Source organism: Amia ocellicauda, chromosome 3 (genome assembly GCF_036373705.1).
Source record: "Amia ocellicauda isolate fAmiCal2 chromosome 3, fAmiCal2.hap1, whole genome shotgun sequence".
In the NCBI taxonomy this organism is placed as follows: domain Eukaryota; kingdom Metazoa; phylum Chordata; class Actinopteri; order Amiiformes; family Amiidae; genus Amia; species Amia ocellicauda.
In genome coordinates this window covers 41386989-41407240 of record NC_089852.1, presented here as the reverse complement: position 1 = coordinate 41407240, position 20252 = coordinate 41386989, and the positions used below count along the sequence as shown (strand labels likewise).

General features: G+C 40.3%; 1 protein-coding gene across 1 annotated transcript; it reads right to left on the bottom strand.

Moving 5' to 3' along the window:
* Window positions 1-8738: 8738 nt before the first annotated feature.
* Window positions 8739-17796, bottom strand: ets2 (v-ets avian erythroblastosis virus E26 oncogene homolog 2). Its single transcript, XM_066699510.1, has 10 exons — window positions 17570-17796; window positions 16282-16356; window positions 13566-13686; window positions 12347-12466; window positions 11977-12177; window positions 11642-11728; window positions 11240-11455; window positions 10632-10895; window positions 10387-10505; window positions 8739-10129 (listed from the first exon to the last, which is right to left on the bottom strand). Exons 2-10 carry the CDS (start codon window positions 16348-16350, stop codon window positions 9914-9916), a joined length of 1413 nt encoding a protein of 470 aa, XP_066555607.1. The 5' UTR covers window positions 16351-16356; window positions 17570-17796; the 3' UTR covers window positions 8739-9913.
* Window positions 17797-20252: the final 2456 nt, after the last annotated feature.

Here is a 20252-nt window from a genome sequence, read left to right as displayed (position 1 = left end):
AACAGAGGCTTATTACTTGTTGTTCAGATTTACATATTTTATTTCCAGCTCAGTCATTATGTGAGTAAAGCCAACACCAACAAGTTACCCAAGGTGAGGCCCCCCAAGGCAAAGATAGTATTCAGGTAACACCGTATCACAAAATTGCAAAACCGCCATCAGCATTTCTGTCCTTCAGATCTTGCTGTTCTGTTTTTCGCTAAGTGAGATCAGTGTCTTGTAAGGCTGAGAAAGGGAAATGATTTCTGTTTGTTTATTTGTTTTTGCATCACTACACATAGGGGAATTAAGTTCTATCTCTCATCTTCCAATCTGACCAGAACCTGGAACTCTTCCACATTGAAGTGATCCTGGTTGATATAATAGTGGCTTTTGTGGCTGTGCGTTGTTAGGCGTAAGACAGATCTAGCAGCATGACTGAGACGTGGACCAAAACTAATTTTTGGAATTGTTGTCTAAAAGCGACATGGATTCACATTCCTGTTATGTCCAGAAAGGGCAAGCAGAGGGTAAAGGCTGAGTTGTGGTGTTGCAGTGTGCAGGTGTTTAATGGTGGTCTTCTGCTTGTGGTTTGCTTGAAGTTGTGTAACTACCTTTTTTTTTTTTTTTTCTATCACGGAAATTCACCACACAGGCTTTTTTACATTGTTACTTCTGAAATTGATCTACAAAATTACAAATAATCATTTTTTTAAAGAACAAATCTACATCACAAAGAGTCGTTTGTTTTCATGTATTTAAAAATAGACTGAAACTTCTAGTGTGTGTCTCTCTTTGGAACAAAATCATGGAATTTTGTTTTGGCAAAGATGGAAAATACCTGCTTTGTTTATACAACCAAGAGCTGCCTGTTCAGTGACCTAAGTGGGGTTACTCGTAATCCAAGAAAAATACAAACTGGCATCATACTCAGTAAGGTCTGTGGTAGAAGGCTTGGGTTTTGATCACAGCTAGGAATCGCTTGATACATGCATATTATAGCCTTTGGGTGATTAAAAAACTCATCACCCGTCTTGCAACATAGCAAAGTATTATACAATTTGTGATATTATATGACACACAATTTAAGGAACATTCTCTATTTCACAAGAACTTTCTTGGTGGTGTCAGAGTGCTGCTGCAAGGCTGTCATGTTCGTCAGCGTGTGACAGCGCAGGTCACAGCTCTCTGCAGTGTCAGAGCATGGGCTGCAGGTTCAGTGAAGAGCCCTGAGCGTATTGTGGAGAGGCCTTGATTCTTGATTCTCCTCACATTCAGATTATACACACACATATCATGGTTTAGCAGTGTAATTTTCTGTTTTTCACGAAACGAGATCAATGTCTTGACATATGTCCTGTTACTATGAATGAAACAAAGCGATTATAAAGTTCTTCAAGATAATCTCATAGGAATCATTATGGGTGATGATTTCCCGGAAATGAATGGGTTTCAACTGCTTTGCCCTCGTACTGCACATCACTGCTGCAGGAGAAGGGGCTTATTAAGATATCCTTAAAATGACTCACGGTTGTTGTTTTCTGCCTATTTTAAGCCATACTGCTCTTTTAGGAATTTACACTCGAAACAGCTCCTCTGCCTGAGAATAATGAATCGCTGAAACGCAGTGGTTTTCTCTCTGGAACAAAATAATAAGGAAGTGAAGCTGCTGGAAAAGAACATTAAAAGCATTAAGAGAACGCAGCAGAGTGCACTGAGACAGGGCTCTAATGGACTCCAGGTGGAAAGGAAAAGGAGCAGTCAAAACTGACATTATTACACCTGGAGGTGAGGAGACAGAAAGGCTGAAAACAGGAGCTTCACATTGACTGCTCAGTTGCTCAGTTGCACCTCAACAGGTTTAGCTGTTAAACAGACTTGTGTGCCCCCAATGCGATTAATATATCTGGGAGTGATCTGATATCTGCTGAAGGGGCAGCTCACTGTTTTGACAATGGCCAATGTCCAAGACTGAAACGAAAACTAAAACTGTTATATGTCTGTCCAGGTGTTAAGGCATCGTAAGACTTTGACAGCAGCCAAGGTGAAAGTGACACAAAGCTGGTATATGTGTCTAATGTGACTAATGTGTTTCTCGTCTTGTGTGGCGCTCTTGTAGCAAAACAAGAACAGAGTGTTGTCCTTATTCGTATGACTGGTTTCACAGTTCTGGATTAGCACTTGTCTTGGAATACTAGACTTAGCAGAGCAGCTGGTATTAAAGGGCAAGGAGTGGGTTTGCTGGGTCTTTTACACACCAGATTGTACCAGATTGGCTGTCATTTAATATCTGTGCTGTATATGTTGATTGTCAAATGAGTGGCCCTGTGCAGAGGACACAAACTGGTGCAGGGCCGGAGAACTAGCAAGGGCCGGCTAGCAAGCCTCACGTGTCTTTGTTTTTATTTCATGCATACCAAGATTTGCTCATATTCCCTATTAACATGAATCAGCCGTTAATAACTGCCAGACAACGACCTTGTGAATACAGGCAGATTATGCATTATTCATAATGATACTGTCCAGGCAGTTAAACATATGGAATGATGACGCATCACACCACATTTATGGTTGAGGTGGTAATATTCGGTCAAAAAGACAAATGCAGTCTCTATTTTGCATGCTTTGTAAAATTGTTTAGCCCCAGTAGGTTTTTTAGAGTGTGAACACTGTTAAAAGATCCCTGTGACCTTCTGGTTACAATCGTCGCATCCTCTTCGGATCGGGACAGAGGTTGAGGTTTGCTGTAGAACAATATATATTATGATGAAACGTTAAAAATGTTTGTTACTAGCCTATTGAAACGGAAAAGGACTGCGATAGAGAGGAAGGCTGGAGAATGTGTGAGGTGATTGATGTCATGTAGTCATTGTACTCGGATCTGTATTTATCTCTCAGTAACCCCATTATCAGCCATGTAATCAACAGAGACTTGGTGCTGCTTGTCAGCTGTTTATGACAGGCCGGCCTTCACCTCTGAGCTCTAAGGCCACCGTGATTTACAGAGAACAGAATTAATGTTTCATTTATGAGCAGCTCAAACCACTTCCTGCAATGCGGAGGACTTTCACGTATTTAATTTGTGTCTTATCTGCCACTGGTACCACAGCTGTGCCTTTTTCATTTCTTCATTTCGAATTTACATCTCATTTTTCAAGCTCTGCCTTAACCTTAACCCACCTGCTTTCTGTGGTGCGCGGATCTTTGTTAATCATCTGTGAAAAACGTACAGTAGCGGCAAAACATGCGCCATGGCGCACCATGCTTCATTCCCTGTCCATTCCATGTTGTTTCCAGGGAGAGTGACACCACGAGGAGGTCAATGATGTGACTTGTAGTCATGCCCAGAGAAAATACATCACTTTGGGTTTGATTCACTGCCCCGCCATTATCTACGGAAGGACGATGTGATGGAGTTGGTTTCGTCCAACATGTGTCGTCAGCCCCCACTGTAGAGCTTCTGGTACAGTCCAAACATCCTGTGATTATTACTGACCCGATCAGGTGACTAAAATTAAGAGCTGGACAGGGAATAGGATTTAGAGAGTGGTCAGATTTTCTGCGAGTCAGGAAATTAGAAGAGACTCTGAAGTAGCCTGTGCATGAGTAACCAGTAACCATTCCTCTATTACTGTACTGACCTCATTACTCCTCGAAATTATTCTCCTTGTAGGTTTGCTCCCAACACTTTCCAGGAGTTTAACGTCTAATTCCTGGAAACTGTGGGGAAATTATAAGCTGTTGGCAAACCCCTACTTATTAGGACCTCAAATGCAATTCTTCAGATTAGGATATAGAGTTACCAGTGCAATATTCCTTTGAAAATCTGGATTAGTGGATGAAAATAAAAAGCACAGAGAAAGAAGTTAACACCCTTAATGGTAAATGCAAAGTTGACCACGGCTTGAAAGACCACACTGCGCAAAACAAGCTGTGCTTTGTACGTGCAGACCTCAGTAGTCAATTAACCTATCAGTCTGCTGTCAGTTCGCAGGAGAAGACACGTGGGCCTTTACTGTTCCTTCTGTTTACTTAGCAGCCGCAGCGTAGGCGTCGCTATCTGACTTACAAATCTATTCAAATAATGACCCTGAGGGATTTAATGGAACACTGGTTAAATCAGGAGGTCAGACCCATAGGCTCAGTGCGCTCGGTACATACTCTGCCCACTGTCATTATGCGCTCACCTTTGGCCCTGGCGATTGGAGAATGTCGGCTGGTTTATGAGGGGAATGTAAAACACTGAGCTGGTTGGCCTGTATATTCATCAACGTGACTTTTAATGCATTCTATGCAGAGCCATCCTACTCTTTCTCTTAATTTAATTGTATGTATTTATTCCATCTGGTATTAGTCCTTCATGAGCTGAAGGTAACCTTTATGAGACCTTCGATACCTGTTTTCTGCTTCTTATTTATTTAGATTATTTTATTTTATTTCACACATTTTCTGGATAATCACCTTACAGTGTTGTTATTCAAATGTGGGCTCAGCTTGTGACACTTGAGCTGTTTAGAGTCCTGTTTAAAGGTAATTGTACATTCTGCTGGGGTTGTCGGGGCACCTGGTCTATTTCCTGGGTGGGTCTGTGTTGAAGGCACTAATGTGTGTGTCTGTGTTTAGATCCATGGCTAGGAAACATAGCTGTGGCCATACTACATAATGTTTCCATTGAGATTTCAGCTGCCCAGAGTGAAGAATAAGCACATTTTCTGAATGCGTTTTCTGGATATAAGTTTTAAGCATTATATGAATCAGGACTGAAACGCGGTCAGAATAAACCAGCATAAAAGTTTATTTTGACACAACATGGTCCTCTTGGCTTCACCTAGCTGGCACTCATTATATTGAGTGTTTATAAAACGTGGTTTCTAATAAAATGAAATACAAATCTATCTTCATTTTTTTATCAAAATAAACCAAAATGTTCTCATGTTCAAAGTGTAAACACTATTTACGATAAGATCAATCTGAAAAAACAACTCGCCAGTGGAAAAAAAAAATCCAATGTCAGTCATTCTCTGTTTACCTGCCAAACATTGTGAAATCCAAACCTATGTGTATACAGATCTTCTCATATTAAAGCAGCGTGTCACTCAGTGTTCAGGCATGCTAAATGACATGTAGGTTAATTTCTTCCATAGTGAAAACCAAATATTTGAAAGATGACCCCTCCACAAACACACACAACATGAATCAAACGATAAAGCACAGAGAATTGTCATACGTTGCTAATACATGACACATGGTTAAAGCTTGCACATGGGAATGCAAATAAATTTATTTTTTTGTGATTAATGTGGGAGTGCCAAAGAACCCAGTGTTTCTTGTTAGTGTTTACTGTATGAATCAGCAACTGTCGGTCTTCGTAGACATTAAAACAAAATCTGTTCTTCATCTGCGTTGGCACCAAGCCAGCTTTACCCTAGTAAACTCATTCTCCTTTCCCAGTCAAATTTGTGTTTATATGTTGTGGGAAAACTCCTGATGAGGTATTTAGTAATTTTTGGCAAGGCTATAGATTTTATGGAGGCACAGAACACGTTTTATGTCTTTTGCTGGAAGCTTCTTTGGAGCCACTTTAAAGTTTTAATAGTCATCAATCTATCCACCTATCTGTTTCTTTTCATGATCACTGTTATATTTATATCAGAAATTATATGTCATCTTCCTGAAAAAAGCATTAATCAGCTTTTCTTTTTTCTTTTTTTTAATCGTACAAACAACATATAACAGAGTCCCTAGTCGCACTAAAATAAGTGTAATGGGTATATATAGATAGATGCTCACTTTTCTCCTTGCAATGCATTGTTATGCACACATTTTCTTGATTAGAAGACAGTATCATAATAGCATTAATAAAGAAAGTCAATATATTATTATTTTTCCCCTTGAAATCAGGTGAGGGTGTTCTCTGCAGGTCTGAAGGACAAAGCACCCTGTGTGTTTGAAGTAACTGAGTATAGCATTCACCCCACTGAACTCTTCTTGGGACCACCTACGCATTGGATCATTGCCCAACTAAGTGTCTGCCCCCAGATTGGGCTCCTGCCAGAGTGGGGCATGCCAATAACTGATCCTGCCTGATAATGAACAGGCTTTGCACACAAAGTCACCTCCTTCATAGTCTGGAGTCAACGTCAGGGAGTAACAGAAGCACAGAAGAGCTCTGAGAGTTTAGATTGAAGTTCTTGTTTTGAATTTGTGGATTCATATCAATCCATAAATCTATCAATATATCAGCCTATCTATCTATCTATCTATCTATCTATCAATCTATCTACACTCAATTTTTCCAGTTTGTATTGAAATGTATACAGTTTAATGTCCCAACGTACTCATAGCATAGAACAAATAAACAGTTGGAGATAAAAAAATAAATAATGGAATCGTTTTGTTTAACAAAATGTAACTCCTTAAGCTGACAAACCCCTCTGGTACCCTTAAAAGGGAACCACATCCATGTGCTTCTCTTTAATCCCATGTGTAGTCTTCACTGTTGTGTTTGCCAAGTGTTTGGTATCCCTTGAAAGCTGAGACTCTCCGCTTTCTAATGATGTGAAGCATTCTCTGATGTGTTTTTATACCCCCCCTCGTATTTACACCTCCCCTCTGCATTCTGAAATGGGGGGATAATTGGTCTGACTAGGAATACAAAATCCCAGAAAATATTCACATTTATGACATATTCTGGAACCAGACAGTCTACTGATGAAAACAAGAGCATCCACGTTTTGGTAGAAGCAACACACACCCATACAGAGCTCAAAATGTCCAGATGGAAAACTGTTTACAGTGTACTAATACACAACAATTTTACATAATTGGATCTGAACTTCTCTGTGTAAACTGTTATGTTGTTCTGAACAAAACAAGCCTATTTTGCAAAGAAATCTGATCGAAACTGAGTCTTCTGAGACCGTTTGAATGAGACCCCAACCCCGGAGCAGACTTCGCTTTTACGCTCTGGGCTCTGAGTGAAGGCAGGCGACACGGAAACTTTAAATTGGATGTGTTTGAGAATGAAATGTGCTGGTAGCCAAGAGAATAAGCTTTCAAACGATGTGCGCATTGTAGGAATACAGTGTAACTTCTATGCACAGGAGCTGCGCATAACACTGACAAATAATGCTTAAGAGGGTGTAGTAAAACAGCATATAACTCTGAAATGTACATTATTTTTCAGTTTTTGGTAACCTAAACATTTTTTTTTTTTTTTTTTACCTCTGGCAGTTTACCACTTACCTTTGTACCATTTCAGGTTATTCACTGGACTTGAACTGCTTGAATTTCGATAAAAACTGGAAAAATAGTGGAAATTTAGAATATTTAGAAATTTGCTGATTAATAAGGTCACTCTGTGTCAACTGCATCCTTTTTGTTGTAGTGTGCATCTGCGGTTGTCATTAGAGTTCTGTATTGCCTTGCGTAATTTGGAAAGCTTTTCTTTACATTTTCCAAGAATTATGTTTACCATTTGCTTATCACTCATTCAGGTTTTTGCATGCTGTATTCATATTTCTTACAAGATGGTGCATGACACCAGCTCTGCATTCCTGGGCAGGATGAGCCATGCTTTCCAATAAAAAAACAAAAACAAAAAAAAACTCCAAAATATTAGAAAACAATAGGCCTACAAGAGTCAGTGTTTAAGTACAACTGGAAATAATTCAATACTTTTATAATGAATCAGTCCTGTCGGTCTCATTTTAGCACACATTGTGAAACACCTTTCACAAGAAAAGACAATACACATGGTAATGTGTATAAAAGCACAGTGTATTCTAAAGAGTCACACGTTATAAGCATGGGGTAACTGTGGCTAACTGCAAAAATTGTTGTGCAAATCACTCAGTGGAAACAGTAGTACAGTAGACCGGATACTCGCATATTGTCTGTCTCTCTGGCTGTGTAGTCCAATATCTCAGCTTTGATTCAGTAAAATAATAATGTGCCGATTGTGTCTCTGAACATGCAGAGCTAATTAAGATATGTTTACTCCAAAATTGAGCAATGAATATGCTCCTGGCTGATGTTTACTGTTCTCTCATGACTAATTCCTTACGTATGCATTCAGTGCAATAAACATTGTTTCTCAATTATCCTCGGTTTTATTATAAGGGGTGAACTTGGGGTATTTGCCAGTAATTCCTTTTTTATGTAAGTATACCCTTAGGACTCAAAGAATCGGCATGGCAACCTGTATTGACACAGTGCTGTACCAGCAGGGAGATGCTTACCAACTGTACCGAGCATTTTACAGACTGTTTACATAGTATGTCTGGAGTCACAGACAGAAACTGTATAGGGTCCTAAAGCAATTGTGTGTCTTCAGGTTTTGGTCACAGTACAGAAGGGAACAGAGTTTGAGTGCTTGACGTCACCAGTTTTACACCATGCTACTTGTTTGATATTGATCTCTGCTCAGGTGGGTGGTTGTGATACACGTACAAGCTTTTTTGGTGAGGTTTTATCATTCTTATTATTCAAACTTATGCTGTGTGCAGTTCCTGAGATTCCCCTAACAGGTAAGTGATGAAGGGCTCAATATTAGGAGCACAATACATTGTTTATTCATATACTTTACTTACACAATTTAACATTTTATTAAAAACCATAATAAAGTGAGCATTGCTGATCACACAAATGATCAATGTCCTTGATTGAATAACTAAGAATGACTCAGAGCACACATAGTCCAGAGAAAACTAGACCGATTCCACAGTGCATCTCAATAAAGTGAACAACAACGAAAGAGATCGTAAAAAATAAAGCTTTATTTGTTTAATTATGTGCAGTTTAAAAAGCTGCTACCCGAGATCCTCCTTTTGAGCCAGAAGGATCAGTTGTAATCAAAATATTGGTACTCATTAATCAGTCAATTAATACATTAATATGAAGTACAGATATAACCAGTCCATAACCATCACATGCACAGGGACTTTAATATACAATGAAAATATACAACAATACAATTAAAAAGCTATTTACATCAATGTGTACCTTCGGTCACAAAGAGAAGAAACAAGAAACAATCCTGACATATATTAAGCTCTTATAAACCAAATACAATCCAAATGATAAATTATACATAATAGAAAACAGCTATAAAATCACCAGTAACTCTTAGCTGTTTTTTTTTCCTGAATTTCAAAAATATGACTGCCTTAATATAAATATATATTTGTATAAGACTAGGTTATTATAAAATATGTATTTTCCAACACATGACCTATCACCCTCATAGTAATGGCTATGGTGCTCTGACTCCAATTGCACCAGCGTTTGGCAGAAGTGTGCTGACAATATTAATTCAGATTGCAATGTGATGTGCTTTTGAGTATCAATCATGTCATGCAATGTTTGAAGATGCCTCACAGGCAATATAAACTTTCAGATATTGAAGAAATATACATGTTCCCCTTTTGTAATTCCCTTGAAAAACGTTGCACTATAAAATCAAATCCTCATTAAAGCCGATTCTGCCAAACCCCAATGTATGTTTCATTGAAAAGTCAGGAAGTCATTCCTTACGTTCCTAAGACTTTCTTTTTGGTTTAACAGAGAACACATCCTGTGTCGACCCTTAACTGAAAATGCTTACAATTCAAAAGGCAGTAAGTTTAATTATTTACAAAACATTCATTTCCTGGATGATCAACTGGCCTATTTTTCATTTCTCCAGTCTTAATTTTGCCTCCCCATATTAATTTGGCATCTGTAGGGCACAAGATAGTTCGGCTCTCAACCGTCCAACACCAAGAGGCTTGTTCTCTCAGCAACTGCGCCAGCCAGTGAGACAGCATTTCAAGGCAGCACGTCTCACATGGGGTGACCAGCTCAAAGACCATAAACAGAGCTTGAACCATTACTCTAGTGTTCCTGGGGGAGCTCCATTCCTCCCTATCCTCCCCTCTGGAGCACGGCTGGTGGTTCAGTCTTCAGTGTCAGGCTGAACTCCCAGCATGATGTGCAGTTCCTCAGCGGAGTAGCCCAGCAGGTTGTGTAGGTCACAAACGAAGCGGTAGACATAGCGCTTGCCCGAGGTCTTGTGGATGATGTTCTTGTCATAGTAGTAACGCAGCCCTCGGCTCAGCTTCTCATAGTTCATCTTGGGCTTGTTCTTGCGGCGACCCCAGCGCCGAGCGACCTGGAGGACCAGAGAGAAAGTGAGGTGAGATGAGATGAGGAGGTAATACATTTCTTCACAAGATTCTTTTAACTGGAGACAACTGTGAGCACTGAGTCAAAGAAGAACCTAGTCAAGAATTCATCCATGCACACAGAGTGTGTCACAGCATGACCTTTTAGGTTCCAGGTCTGATGGCTCAGTCAACACAAAGCACCATTTTATTAACATTTATTTTTGTCTCTTTGTGGAGACAACTTTGGAACCTCACTACCCACCTCATCTGGATCAGTAAGCTTGAACTCCCAGCCATCTCCGGTCCAACTGATGAAGGACTGGCATGTTTTATCTGTCAGCAACTCCAGGAGGAACTGCCACAGCTGGATTGGTCCACTTCCTAGGTGACACAAATGGGAAAATGTCAAAAGAGAACAGTACATCCATGCAGTTCCACAGTCTGTATTTTGGTGGAAAATACGAGGTATAGGAGCCAAGAAGGGGAATATTTGGACAGGAAGCCTACCTGTGAATCCAGCGAGAACGGCGGCGGGAATGACAGGTTTGCCCGATTCCAAAGGCTCGTTCCTCTCCTGTACGTAGTCTTTGAAGGACAGGCCCTGCTTGTTGAGGCCCAGAGCCCCGGCAGTGCAGTCATCGTCGAAGCTGTCGTAGGAGGGGACGCGCTGCATGTCGGCCAGAGAGGACTGGCTGCTCCAGGACTGCAGCACCGACTCGCTGCTGTCGAAGCTGTCCGTGCTCTCCACCGAGCCCTGGTCCTGAGACGTGACTGCACAGAAAACACACAAGGATTCCTCTTTTAGATACCTAGAAATCTGTTTCAGTCCTCTGCTGCCAACTACATATTTAAATGGGATGCATATTAAGTTAGATGTACAGTACATGGCAATTGACTATAGACTTTTGTTATTTAGCAATTGTGAAATGCTGCCGTTTCCCCACCAGGTTGATAGTTTGCTTTTGTATGTTACTTCCCAACAACAAAACAAAGGGAAGGAGAATTGGATTTGAACACAGATTGTAGTACTTTGTAATGGCATCTTCTCAGGAACACAATGTCATCTTTAATCTGATGGGAAAATAATCAAATCATGCTAAGGATTTAATACTTACAGGTTTTACAGACTCCCACATTCAAGTTGTTTCTGGAGAAGTCCTGGCTGGGGGAGAAGTAGTTGACGTTTACAGTTTGCAGCTGGGGTTTGGGAAACATCTGGTATTTGGGCTCTGTGGCCAAGGTCTTCTCAGAGCTTTCGAACAGCTCTCTCAGGAGACTGCTGCTGTTTTCCGGGAACCGCAGAGCACACTGGGTCTGATCCAGGCTGAACCCTACAAATGGAGAGCACACACTTCAATACACATGAAGAGCACGACAGAGCTGACAGATTGTTACTCTCAGGATACTCGGATGCACTAAAACCATTAACAGGACACTTTGCCTCCCTGTGCCGTTTGTCTATTTCAGATGCCCTGAGTAGTTTTCTCACTGTATTATTGATGTATCCACACACTTACCAATGATATTGTTGTTTATCCAGCTGGACATTGACACCGAAGGCGCAGCACTGCTGGGGCACTGAGACTGTTGCTTCTCCTGAATATCTGTCCAAAAAGAACGAAAACTATACGTCAGGTGATACATGAAGAAGGGCTGATGATATGAATGATTTAAATCACAATGCAATAATAATACGATTAACTATTAGTTAACATGCTGCGTTGGTTGCAGTAAACTGAAGGCAAACACACCCTTCTTAAGTTAAAACGTTACAGCCTTGACTTTGCAAAATCATGAAACCCATCTGAAACGCAAGTCTGCAAAGACCTAATCGTACAATCACTCCTTTTACCTTTCATCATCTGCTCCAGGTGCTCCCAGAGGATATCCCCCACAAAGTCTGGGGCCAGATCCAGGAAGCGCTCCTTGCCCAGGTCACACAGCTCCATGCCCGTGATGTTGAAATTGTGGAAGTTGACGTTAGCCAGGCTGAATTCGTTTGCTGCCCAGCTGAGCCACTGGATCACTTGCTGCTTGTTCCACGCCTTGGGATCTGAACACAGAGACACCCATCAGATCCCTGGCTGTGCACGGCAAACACCCCCCAGAGGAAGTGTGACATGAAGTGCTTCAGGTACGTTCTACTTTATTTAAGCAGCTGGTAATGACAGCAGCGTCTGCAAGATGGTAGAAGATGGGAAGATGGTGGAACAGGAACTCACCACTGGGGATCCCACATCGCCGCTGCTCCTTGGCAAATCCACTGAAGCTGTCCTTCAAGGCCTGGCTCATCACTGCTTTGCTGCAGGGTGTCAGCAGAGGGACTGTGCATGTGCCGAGGTCTAGGGAGACACAATTAAAATAGACACGGTGGTTAAGGAAGGCAATTAAAATGTGCAAAACTGAGCTAGCTTCCTAACCCATACTCTCAGCAGAGGCAGGCTATGTGCTGGTTGCTGACTGCCCTGTAACTATAGATGTGGCAGATTTGGCAGCTTTCCATTGCACTCCTTGGCCTTGCTAATGATTTTACAAGTATAATAATTGGTCCAGTATGCCTGGTTTTTGTCTAAATGTTAATCTTTGAACTTGTTCCTTTATGCGAATTTCAGAAATATAATACATCTTCATTCACTGTCAGTACTTCTGGAATAATCTGTAAATTATGGGACTTTGACCAGAGGTTTGAGGGCAGGGGAACAGCTGGGTGCTGACCTTGCGTGAAGCGCAAAGCCATGGTTACACTGGGAGATTTGTGTGTGGTATTTGTGGCAATCATCTTTGCAGCTCAGATGCTAAGGTTTGCAAACAGCATTACCGGAAACTACAGTGCAGCTCTTTAATCAACTTCCCCATTGTCATAAGTGTTTTCGTCAGTATGGCATATGCTGTGGTAAGTGAGACTTTCACCATCTCTGCTGTCACAAACCAGAAATCATCGCTGACGAACATCAAAAATATTCCCTGAGTTGGTCAGCTAATCCATTTATTTTGAAATGGCTAGCAGATTTTTGCACTTCCAGAGTTATCCGGACTGCTTGTATTTTTACAACAGATTAAATATAGATAACGGGTGAATCCCAATTATTTTATTTTCCTTATGAATTAGGTTGGACCCAGATGACCCACTTTAAATGTATAAAATGTGTGTATTTCTTCTTGTATTAAAAATATTTACTTATAATCAAGCAGCAGAGTGAATCTCAAACATTTAGTCTCTCTCGGTTCTATATCAAAATCAGGGCCTTTACTTTAATCCCGTAAATGTGATCACATTACAAGCCCTGGAGGCCAGAGATGGATGAAAAGCCTCAAGTTAAGGAGTCTTTTAGTTCAATCCAGGAACTAGAGCTTCAAGACTGGTATTGCGAAATCTTCTGTGGTTGGAACATATTTGGTTCGAGTTTCATTGTACTTAAGATCTAAATCTTTTGAACATACCATGTGAAATCGAATCAAGGCCTGAAGGCACCTCCTGGACAGACTGCTCATCATCTGAAGGTAAATAAAACCCTGCGAAGAGGGACATGGGGTCTTCAAAGGCATCAAACGCTGTCTGGCGCTAAGGAGAAAAAGATCATGGGTTATTTGATTGTTTGCAAGGAGACAGAGATGTTTGTTTGTTTTGTGTTCATTCTCTCTCTCTCTCTCTCATATATATATATATATATATAGATAAACAATAATTGTATAGAATATATATACTCCATAAAAACATATTTCTTTATACAAGAGCTATATATTTACACATGCAGAGAAGAACTCACAAATGCTCATCAATACAATTCAGAGAGGTTGTTTGCAGGCAGATATAATTAGATTACAATGAGTTGCTCACTGTCTTGCATTGGCATGTTGACAAAGCTGAAGAACATTTTCTGGTTTGCAGAAGATGTCTGTCAATGCTACAAACCAACTCCACCTTTTCTCAGCCACTAAAAACATGCAGCTGCCTCCCTCTGACAGATCTGCAGTCGGAAGTCAACCATATATGGTCTTCTAGTTTCCCAGCAGGGCCTTTAACTGTGTTATCTGAGTGAGAATACCTCATCGCATGGCCGAGGGCTGTAGCTCATTAATTATGGTCTACACAGCTTGCGTGGGTGTTAGCTGCTTCTACCAAAACTGAACAAGATCAGACTTCCTTACCTACATGTATACATTCAAATTCTTGTAAACAGAGCATGAAGTTTACAATATATGTTCTGTTCTGTTTTGTTTTCTGTAATTATTATAATTTTGCCTTTCCACAAAGCGGTCAGAGGCAATAGGTAACTAACTATTGTGAAGAATGTTTTGACAAAAATACAAACCCAAAATAAAGGAATCTATTTAGCTACCAATTAAACACTTCTTTTGAACTGATGACAGGGCTTCTTTGAACTAGTTTTAACACTCTTGTCTATAAACTGTAAATGAATAAGCTAATAAAAAGGCCTGTATATACATATGTACATAAAATTATATAACAGCAGGCATATATAGATATATATATATATAACCTTGCCACCTGCTCCCTTCTCATTTAATTCTGTGTGTATAATACTATATCAGCCATCAGTAATGCACTCCCACTTCTAGCCTATAGACATATAAATCCTGTGCTTGCTATACAAATATTGACCTTTACAGCTCAGAGTATACGCCTCAAGCAAAACTGACACTGACACCGCTCTCTGCTTGGTTTTTGATACAAATTAAAAACACTAATCCCTCAAATCAAGCTTTTTATTCTAGGTTTTGCATATACAATCAACACTCTGTGGATACATTATTTTTAAACAGCCCTGCAAATGCACAATGCCTGCAAAGCCTTAATTTTTTATTTTCTGTATTTCTCTTTTCTTCTGAAAAAGCAAAGCTGGAATAAGTTAAATACATTTTTTTTAAATGCATCTGAAAAGCCCCAGCTCCTCCAATGGAAATATGAACATTTGGCATCAGGTTTGTATGGCTTTGACAGTCAGAGTGACAGTGAGCTCTGAATACAGTTCAATAAAAGCAATGTGGAATAATCACCCTCCCTCTGCCCATTCTCAAGGTTGTTTTATACTTGTTTTCCCTACTAATGGGCAATTCGGAGGCCCTGGAACCATCTCCTCTCAAAACAAAACAATGCAAGCCCCTCTTTTTCTATATACATGACAGTATAATTTAAATAAATGTATCCAACACCACCACAACAATAACAACAGTAATAATAATAATGTTAGGCAAGTACTCAGCTGCCAGATATATATTTATACATATATTTTGGTTCCCTTTAGAATTCAGCACTCTCTGTCTTTAGGAGCAGGAGGTCTTTCCTTGTGGACAGCGGGATGCCACCACTTAGTCACTCTAAACTGATTTGCACCAAACGATGACCAAATCATGAAGGTCTGAACATGCTCACCAGAGAACAAAGCCTTGGGAAATATTTCCAGGTCAGTGTCATATTTTATAATACATATTTTGTGTAAACTTTGCCAATACACTAAAGCTAAGCAATGTTCTGATAATTCTGGGACAATAACTATTTAACGCTATATCATTTTGTGAATAAACGCTGCGGTGATGTTCTCTGGATACACACCACTGTGAGGATGTAACCAGGAGCTATTCTTTTGCTGGCAGAAGAATTCCAATGTTTGAAAGCAGTTTTCAGGTTGAAAGGGCTGCAGGTTTATGCAATAAGCTTTTCTATCAATAGGGCTTAAAAGCTATTCAAACCACCACCGCTTCTCTTTCCATGGAGGTAAAAAAGGCCACTCTGAACAGCACGCTCTTCAAGGCCTCTGCAGTGTTCATTTTTCACTCTTTGTTCTCCGAGGACTAATTGCAGTTTTCAGAGGAGCTCCACGGTTGTAAGCATTAGATATCTTCAAAGCCTCATCTGCTATTTATTTATTTATTTGTTTGTTTGTTTGTGTACTTAGTGATTTATTTAGGTCTACCATTATTACCCAGAACCTATATCCCTTTCTGCTATTGTGTGAAGAGAGAGGATCACTTTCTAATTAGCTTGCTAAAACAATCAACATTTTTATCTATTATGCATTATGTATAATAACTGGCCAATCTTACGGATTAAAAAAAAAGAATAGTGACGTAGATTAACACAATAACAACAACAACAACAATAGACATAATAATAGCAATCTTCCCGTCACCTCACCTTTAGCATCCCACGAAAGCCATTAGTCAGGGACATGGGGGCCACTTGGTCCATTCCGAGGTCACACATTCCAATCTATAGCAAGAGAAAATATAGCGCATGTTAGTATAGCAAGACTTTTTACATACATTAAGTTGTAATAATAAAGCCTGATATTTGATATAAAATACAAAAACTCTGTAGTACTGGTGTGAGGTTCGACCTTCATTAAAAGTTAACATTTTGATTTCGAACCAATAGGCAACGCATCGACCCGATCTGCACAGTACAAGCAGTGTGATGGGTTTATCTCGGGGTCCTTATAATCGGGGAATAAAGACCAAGCCAACATTGCGAACTATGCGCCATCAGACTGAGCACCACTGTTTATAATGTACACTTATCTTTTTAACACACACACACGCACGCACGCACACACATATGGCATTTCTCCTATTTCTTCATCTCCACACATTAAAGCGCATAATTTCCTCATTGGTCACAAGTTTAATGGAGACCAGAAATGACTCAGTCTTCGGCGTCACTCGGTGGGTGGTCTCTTTTCCCGCAGCCGAGCGGGCACCCTCCGTGCGTAATAATGCCTTTTTACGCATCTATTCGCGTATTCGATACAATTCAATTTAATGCATTAAATAAGGAGACTAATCCACAGGTTAAGCATGCAGACAGAGAAGAACTCAAATCACTAAAGTGTTTTGAGACTGAAGTGGCGAGGCGACTTTCTCAAAGGAAATGGTTACCTATTTGCGCAGGTAATATTGTGGGTACTGCGTGTGGACGTGCGGTTTGCGCAAACACGGGTCTACTTATGGACACCAGGACTGCCCATTACGGTCCCCTATAACTGATTTTAAATCGGCCCACCTCGGAGACAATGCCAATATGTCCAGGGCAAAATTCACATCAGCTTTGGACACATTCACCGGCTAAGAGGGTGAAAACGGCCGGCGTTCACCAGCAGAAATGAAAACCACAGGATGACTTTCGGAGACCCTTTGGTTTCATTTACAGCAATACCGTCGAGATGAAAAAGTTCTTTTTAAAGATCATATTACATTTCAGACATACAATATGAAGTGAATCGTTTCTGCAATAAAAAACAACACCCATCCCCATTAATAAATGACAGAACATGGCAATAATCATACTACTAAACTTGTATGTTTAATTAATGTTTATGTTTAACTACAGTGTGCTATAAAAGTGGAATTCCACAGGTACACTATTTCTTTATGTGCTTTTCTTAGCAAGAAGTACGGGTATGGTCTGTAATACCGCAGACACCTACCTGTTGAAAATGTGGCTGAAGGGTACAGAAAAAAATAGATATTCTTCTCCACAGCAGAAAATAGATATCCAGAGGTGTCCACCAGTGATTCTAGATTGATCAGATTCCTTAATATGTCACAGAGAATATGTTTTTCCCCCTCGGTTGTTTGAAACCCTATAAATATTCCTCTACAATGTTATTATCGCTGTATGATTCATCGGGCTCCGTGCGCACCTAGTCAATGAGGAGCTCCGGCTCTCAGGGCGCTTTCATAGCGGAGAGACGCGTCGTTTTGGGGAGGGGCAGCCAGTAAACAATGATCTGCCATTCACAAGCCGTGAGTAGGTGTTTCATCAGCAGAAAGCCAGACAGTTCTCACAGTCGCACAGAAACACTGTAAAAGCCATGCAACGGTACATTTCTGTATGTTACATGCATTATGGTACAAGGAACTACCATGCATGAGCCCTGGCAATGTTTCTTACACAGGAAACAAACCAATGTACTTGTTTCTCTCTCTCTTTGGAAATAAACTGCATGTCTGGGTTCATAATCACATACACAATGTTTTGATACAGATTTTGTACCATATATGGCTCATGCATGTCTTTAAATAAATAAATAAATGTCTCTACATGCTGGGAGTTAGTTTGCACTGGCCAACAATATGTTTTTCCTTTCTTCATGATTGTTTCCCATTGCATTGGTGTCATTTGCATGATCTGAACAACAGGAGATTCGGCGTTAACTTCACACCATGACACTGTTTGTTACTGCACTTTCACAATGAAGGCGGTGAGAAACGGGAGGTTTTGCATAGAAAGCCGGTGTGGAAGCAGGGAAATGCATTCAAGGTATTCACTTGGGTAAAAGTGTTTGACTTGTACTGTGTTTGAAGGCTATTCAGTTTCTCAGCCGTGAGTGAGGTGTGACTTCTCAATGGCTGTGAACAGACCTTCTCAGGTCCCAGAACAGCTACAAAAGTAGGTGTTTTCTCACACTGTGCAATGACTGTGGTGATTCTGCATGAAAGTGTGTGGCATATTATAGTTGATATATCTTGTATTGTGTTGCGGTTATGCTAAGTCAGAGGCCAGGCCCTCTACTGTTGAACAGCTCTAAGTGTCTGCACCCACCGCGCCCCCCCCCCACCACCAACAAACAAACAAACAAACACACTTTCATGGTTAACAGAGTTCTTGGAAACAGCTCCTATTTTTCATACCAGTTTTACTAGTTACTGGCAAGAACAAAACATGTTCAATAACTTCATGATTTCAACATATCTATGTTATCTTTAACTTTGTAAATCACTAGCAGTTACATACAGGAAAAAAAAAAAAACTTTGCACATTTTGAAAGCACCTGTGATTAAGTCTATGCTTTGTGTTGTATGGGGGAGGGGGGGGGTAACATATGGCACACTTTGAGAGTACCTCGGTCTACATAGTGTAGGAAATTATGTATGATCTGTAGAAACAACTGATTAAAATTACACTGCAGTCATAAGAGTGCTGATGCCAAGACTAAACATGAATTACTCAGTCTGTGATTGTGTAACCTGCCCGTCTGTCATGCTCTGCTCAAGATGGGGAGTTACTAAAAGCAGGAGTGCAGGTTTAGTCAATAATGACCCCCTACCTAATTGTAGATCTTATCTGTGAACCTCCAGCTATACCTGAGAGTATTACAGAGATTGTGTGTAAATCAGCATGAGATTAGCCTTTTATTGAACCACTTGCTCAGTTTATCCTTTCTGAGCTGTTCTGTCCTTTTCTAAATAACTGAAGGGCGTGTTACTGTTTTATTTTGAAAACTGAATCCCCTTGGCTTCAAACCATGCCAATCAAATATGACTGGGGTGATCGGAGCCTCTGAGGTGAAGTGACTGTGAATGGAATAACAGCTGCTATCCTTCCCTTGGGCTATCCAGTCCACAAAGACAAATACAGAGAACCAGACTATATTAAATACAGAAATGTAATGAAAGGAATCCTGAATTAAACATCAATGTGTGCTAGTGTAATAGACAATTAAATTGCATTTTTAAACATGTTTTTATTAAGGAAAGGTGAATGCTCTTGAAAAATAAAACACTCTTTCAAAAACACCCAGACAAAGAGCCTCAGACCCCTCCAAATAATAATAATACATCTAACATTATTAAAAAAAATACACAACAACATACCAATAAAACATATAACAAGATAAGTATACACACACAATGTATCATAAAATCTAGTGAAGTGTCCTGGGCTCTGATTCTGTAATTAAACTGGATAGTGATAGTCAGTTATCAGAATATCCAATCTGTGTGAGAAGTGAAAATGATTTCAATTTCCAGCTAAGCTTAAAAATGAAGAACAGCTGTCTGGATACACATGTGTTTTGTTTATCACCAAATATGCCGTCGCCTAGCAGCCCCGGCCTCGGGCTCACTCTGCTCTGTTCACAGGCGTCCTAGGTGACCGATGAGTGAGTGATCAATACCTGTCCCCTGGATGCCACATCCCTGCTTGCGGGGGGCACTGCCACAGCCTGTGGTGCAGTGTGGGGCTGATGCCAGTGGGTGTAATACTAAAAATAACTACCCCAGGTTGGCTTTGAAAGATGTCTACACTGGTTGATCATGTTTTGTAAGGTACAGGACTGTTGTTGTGATCTCGTTCCACTTTAAGAGGATGTAATTAACAAAACCCAC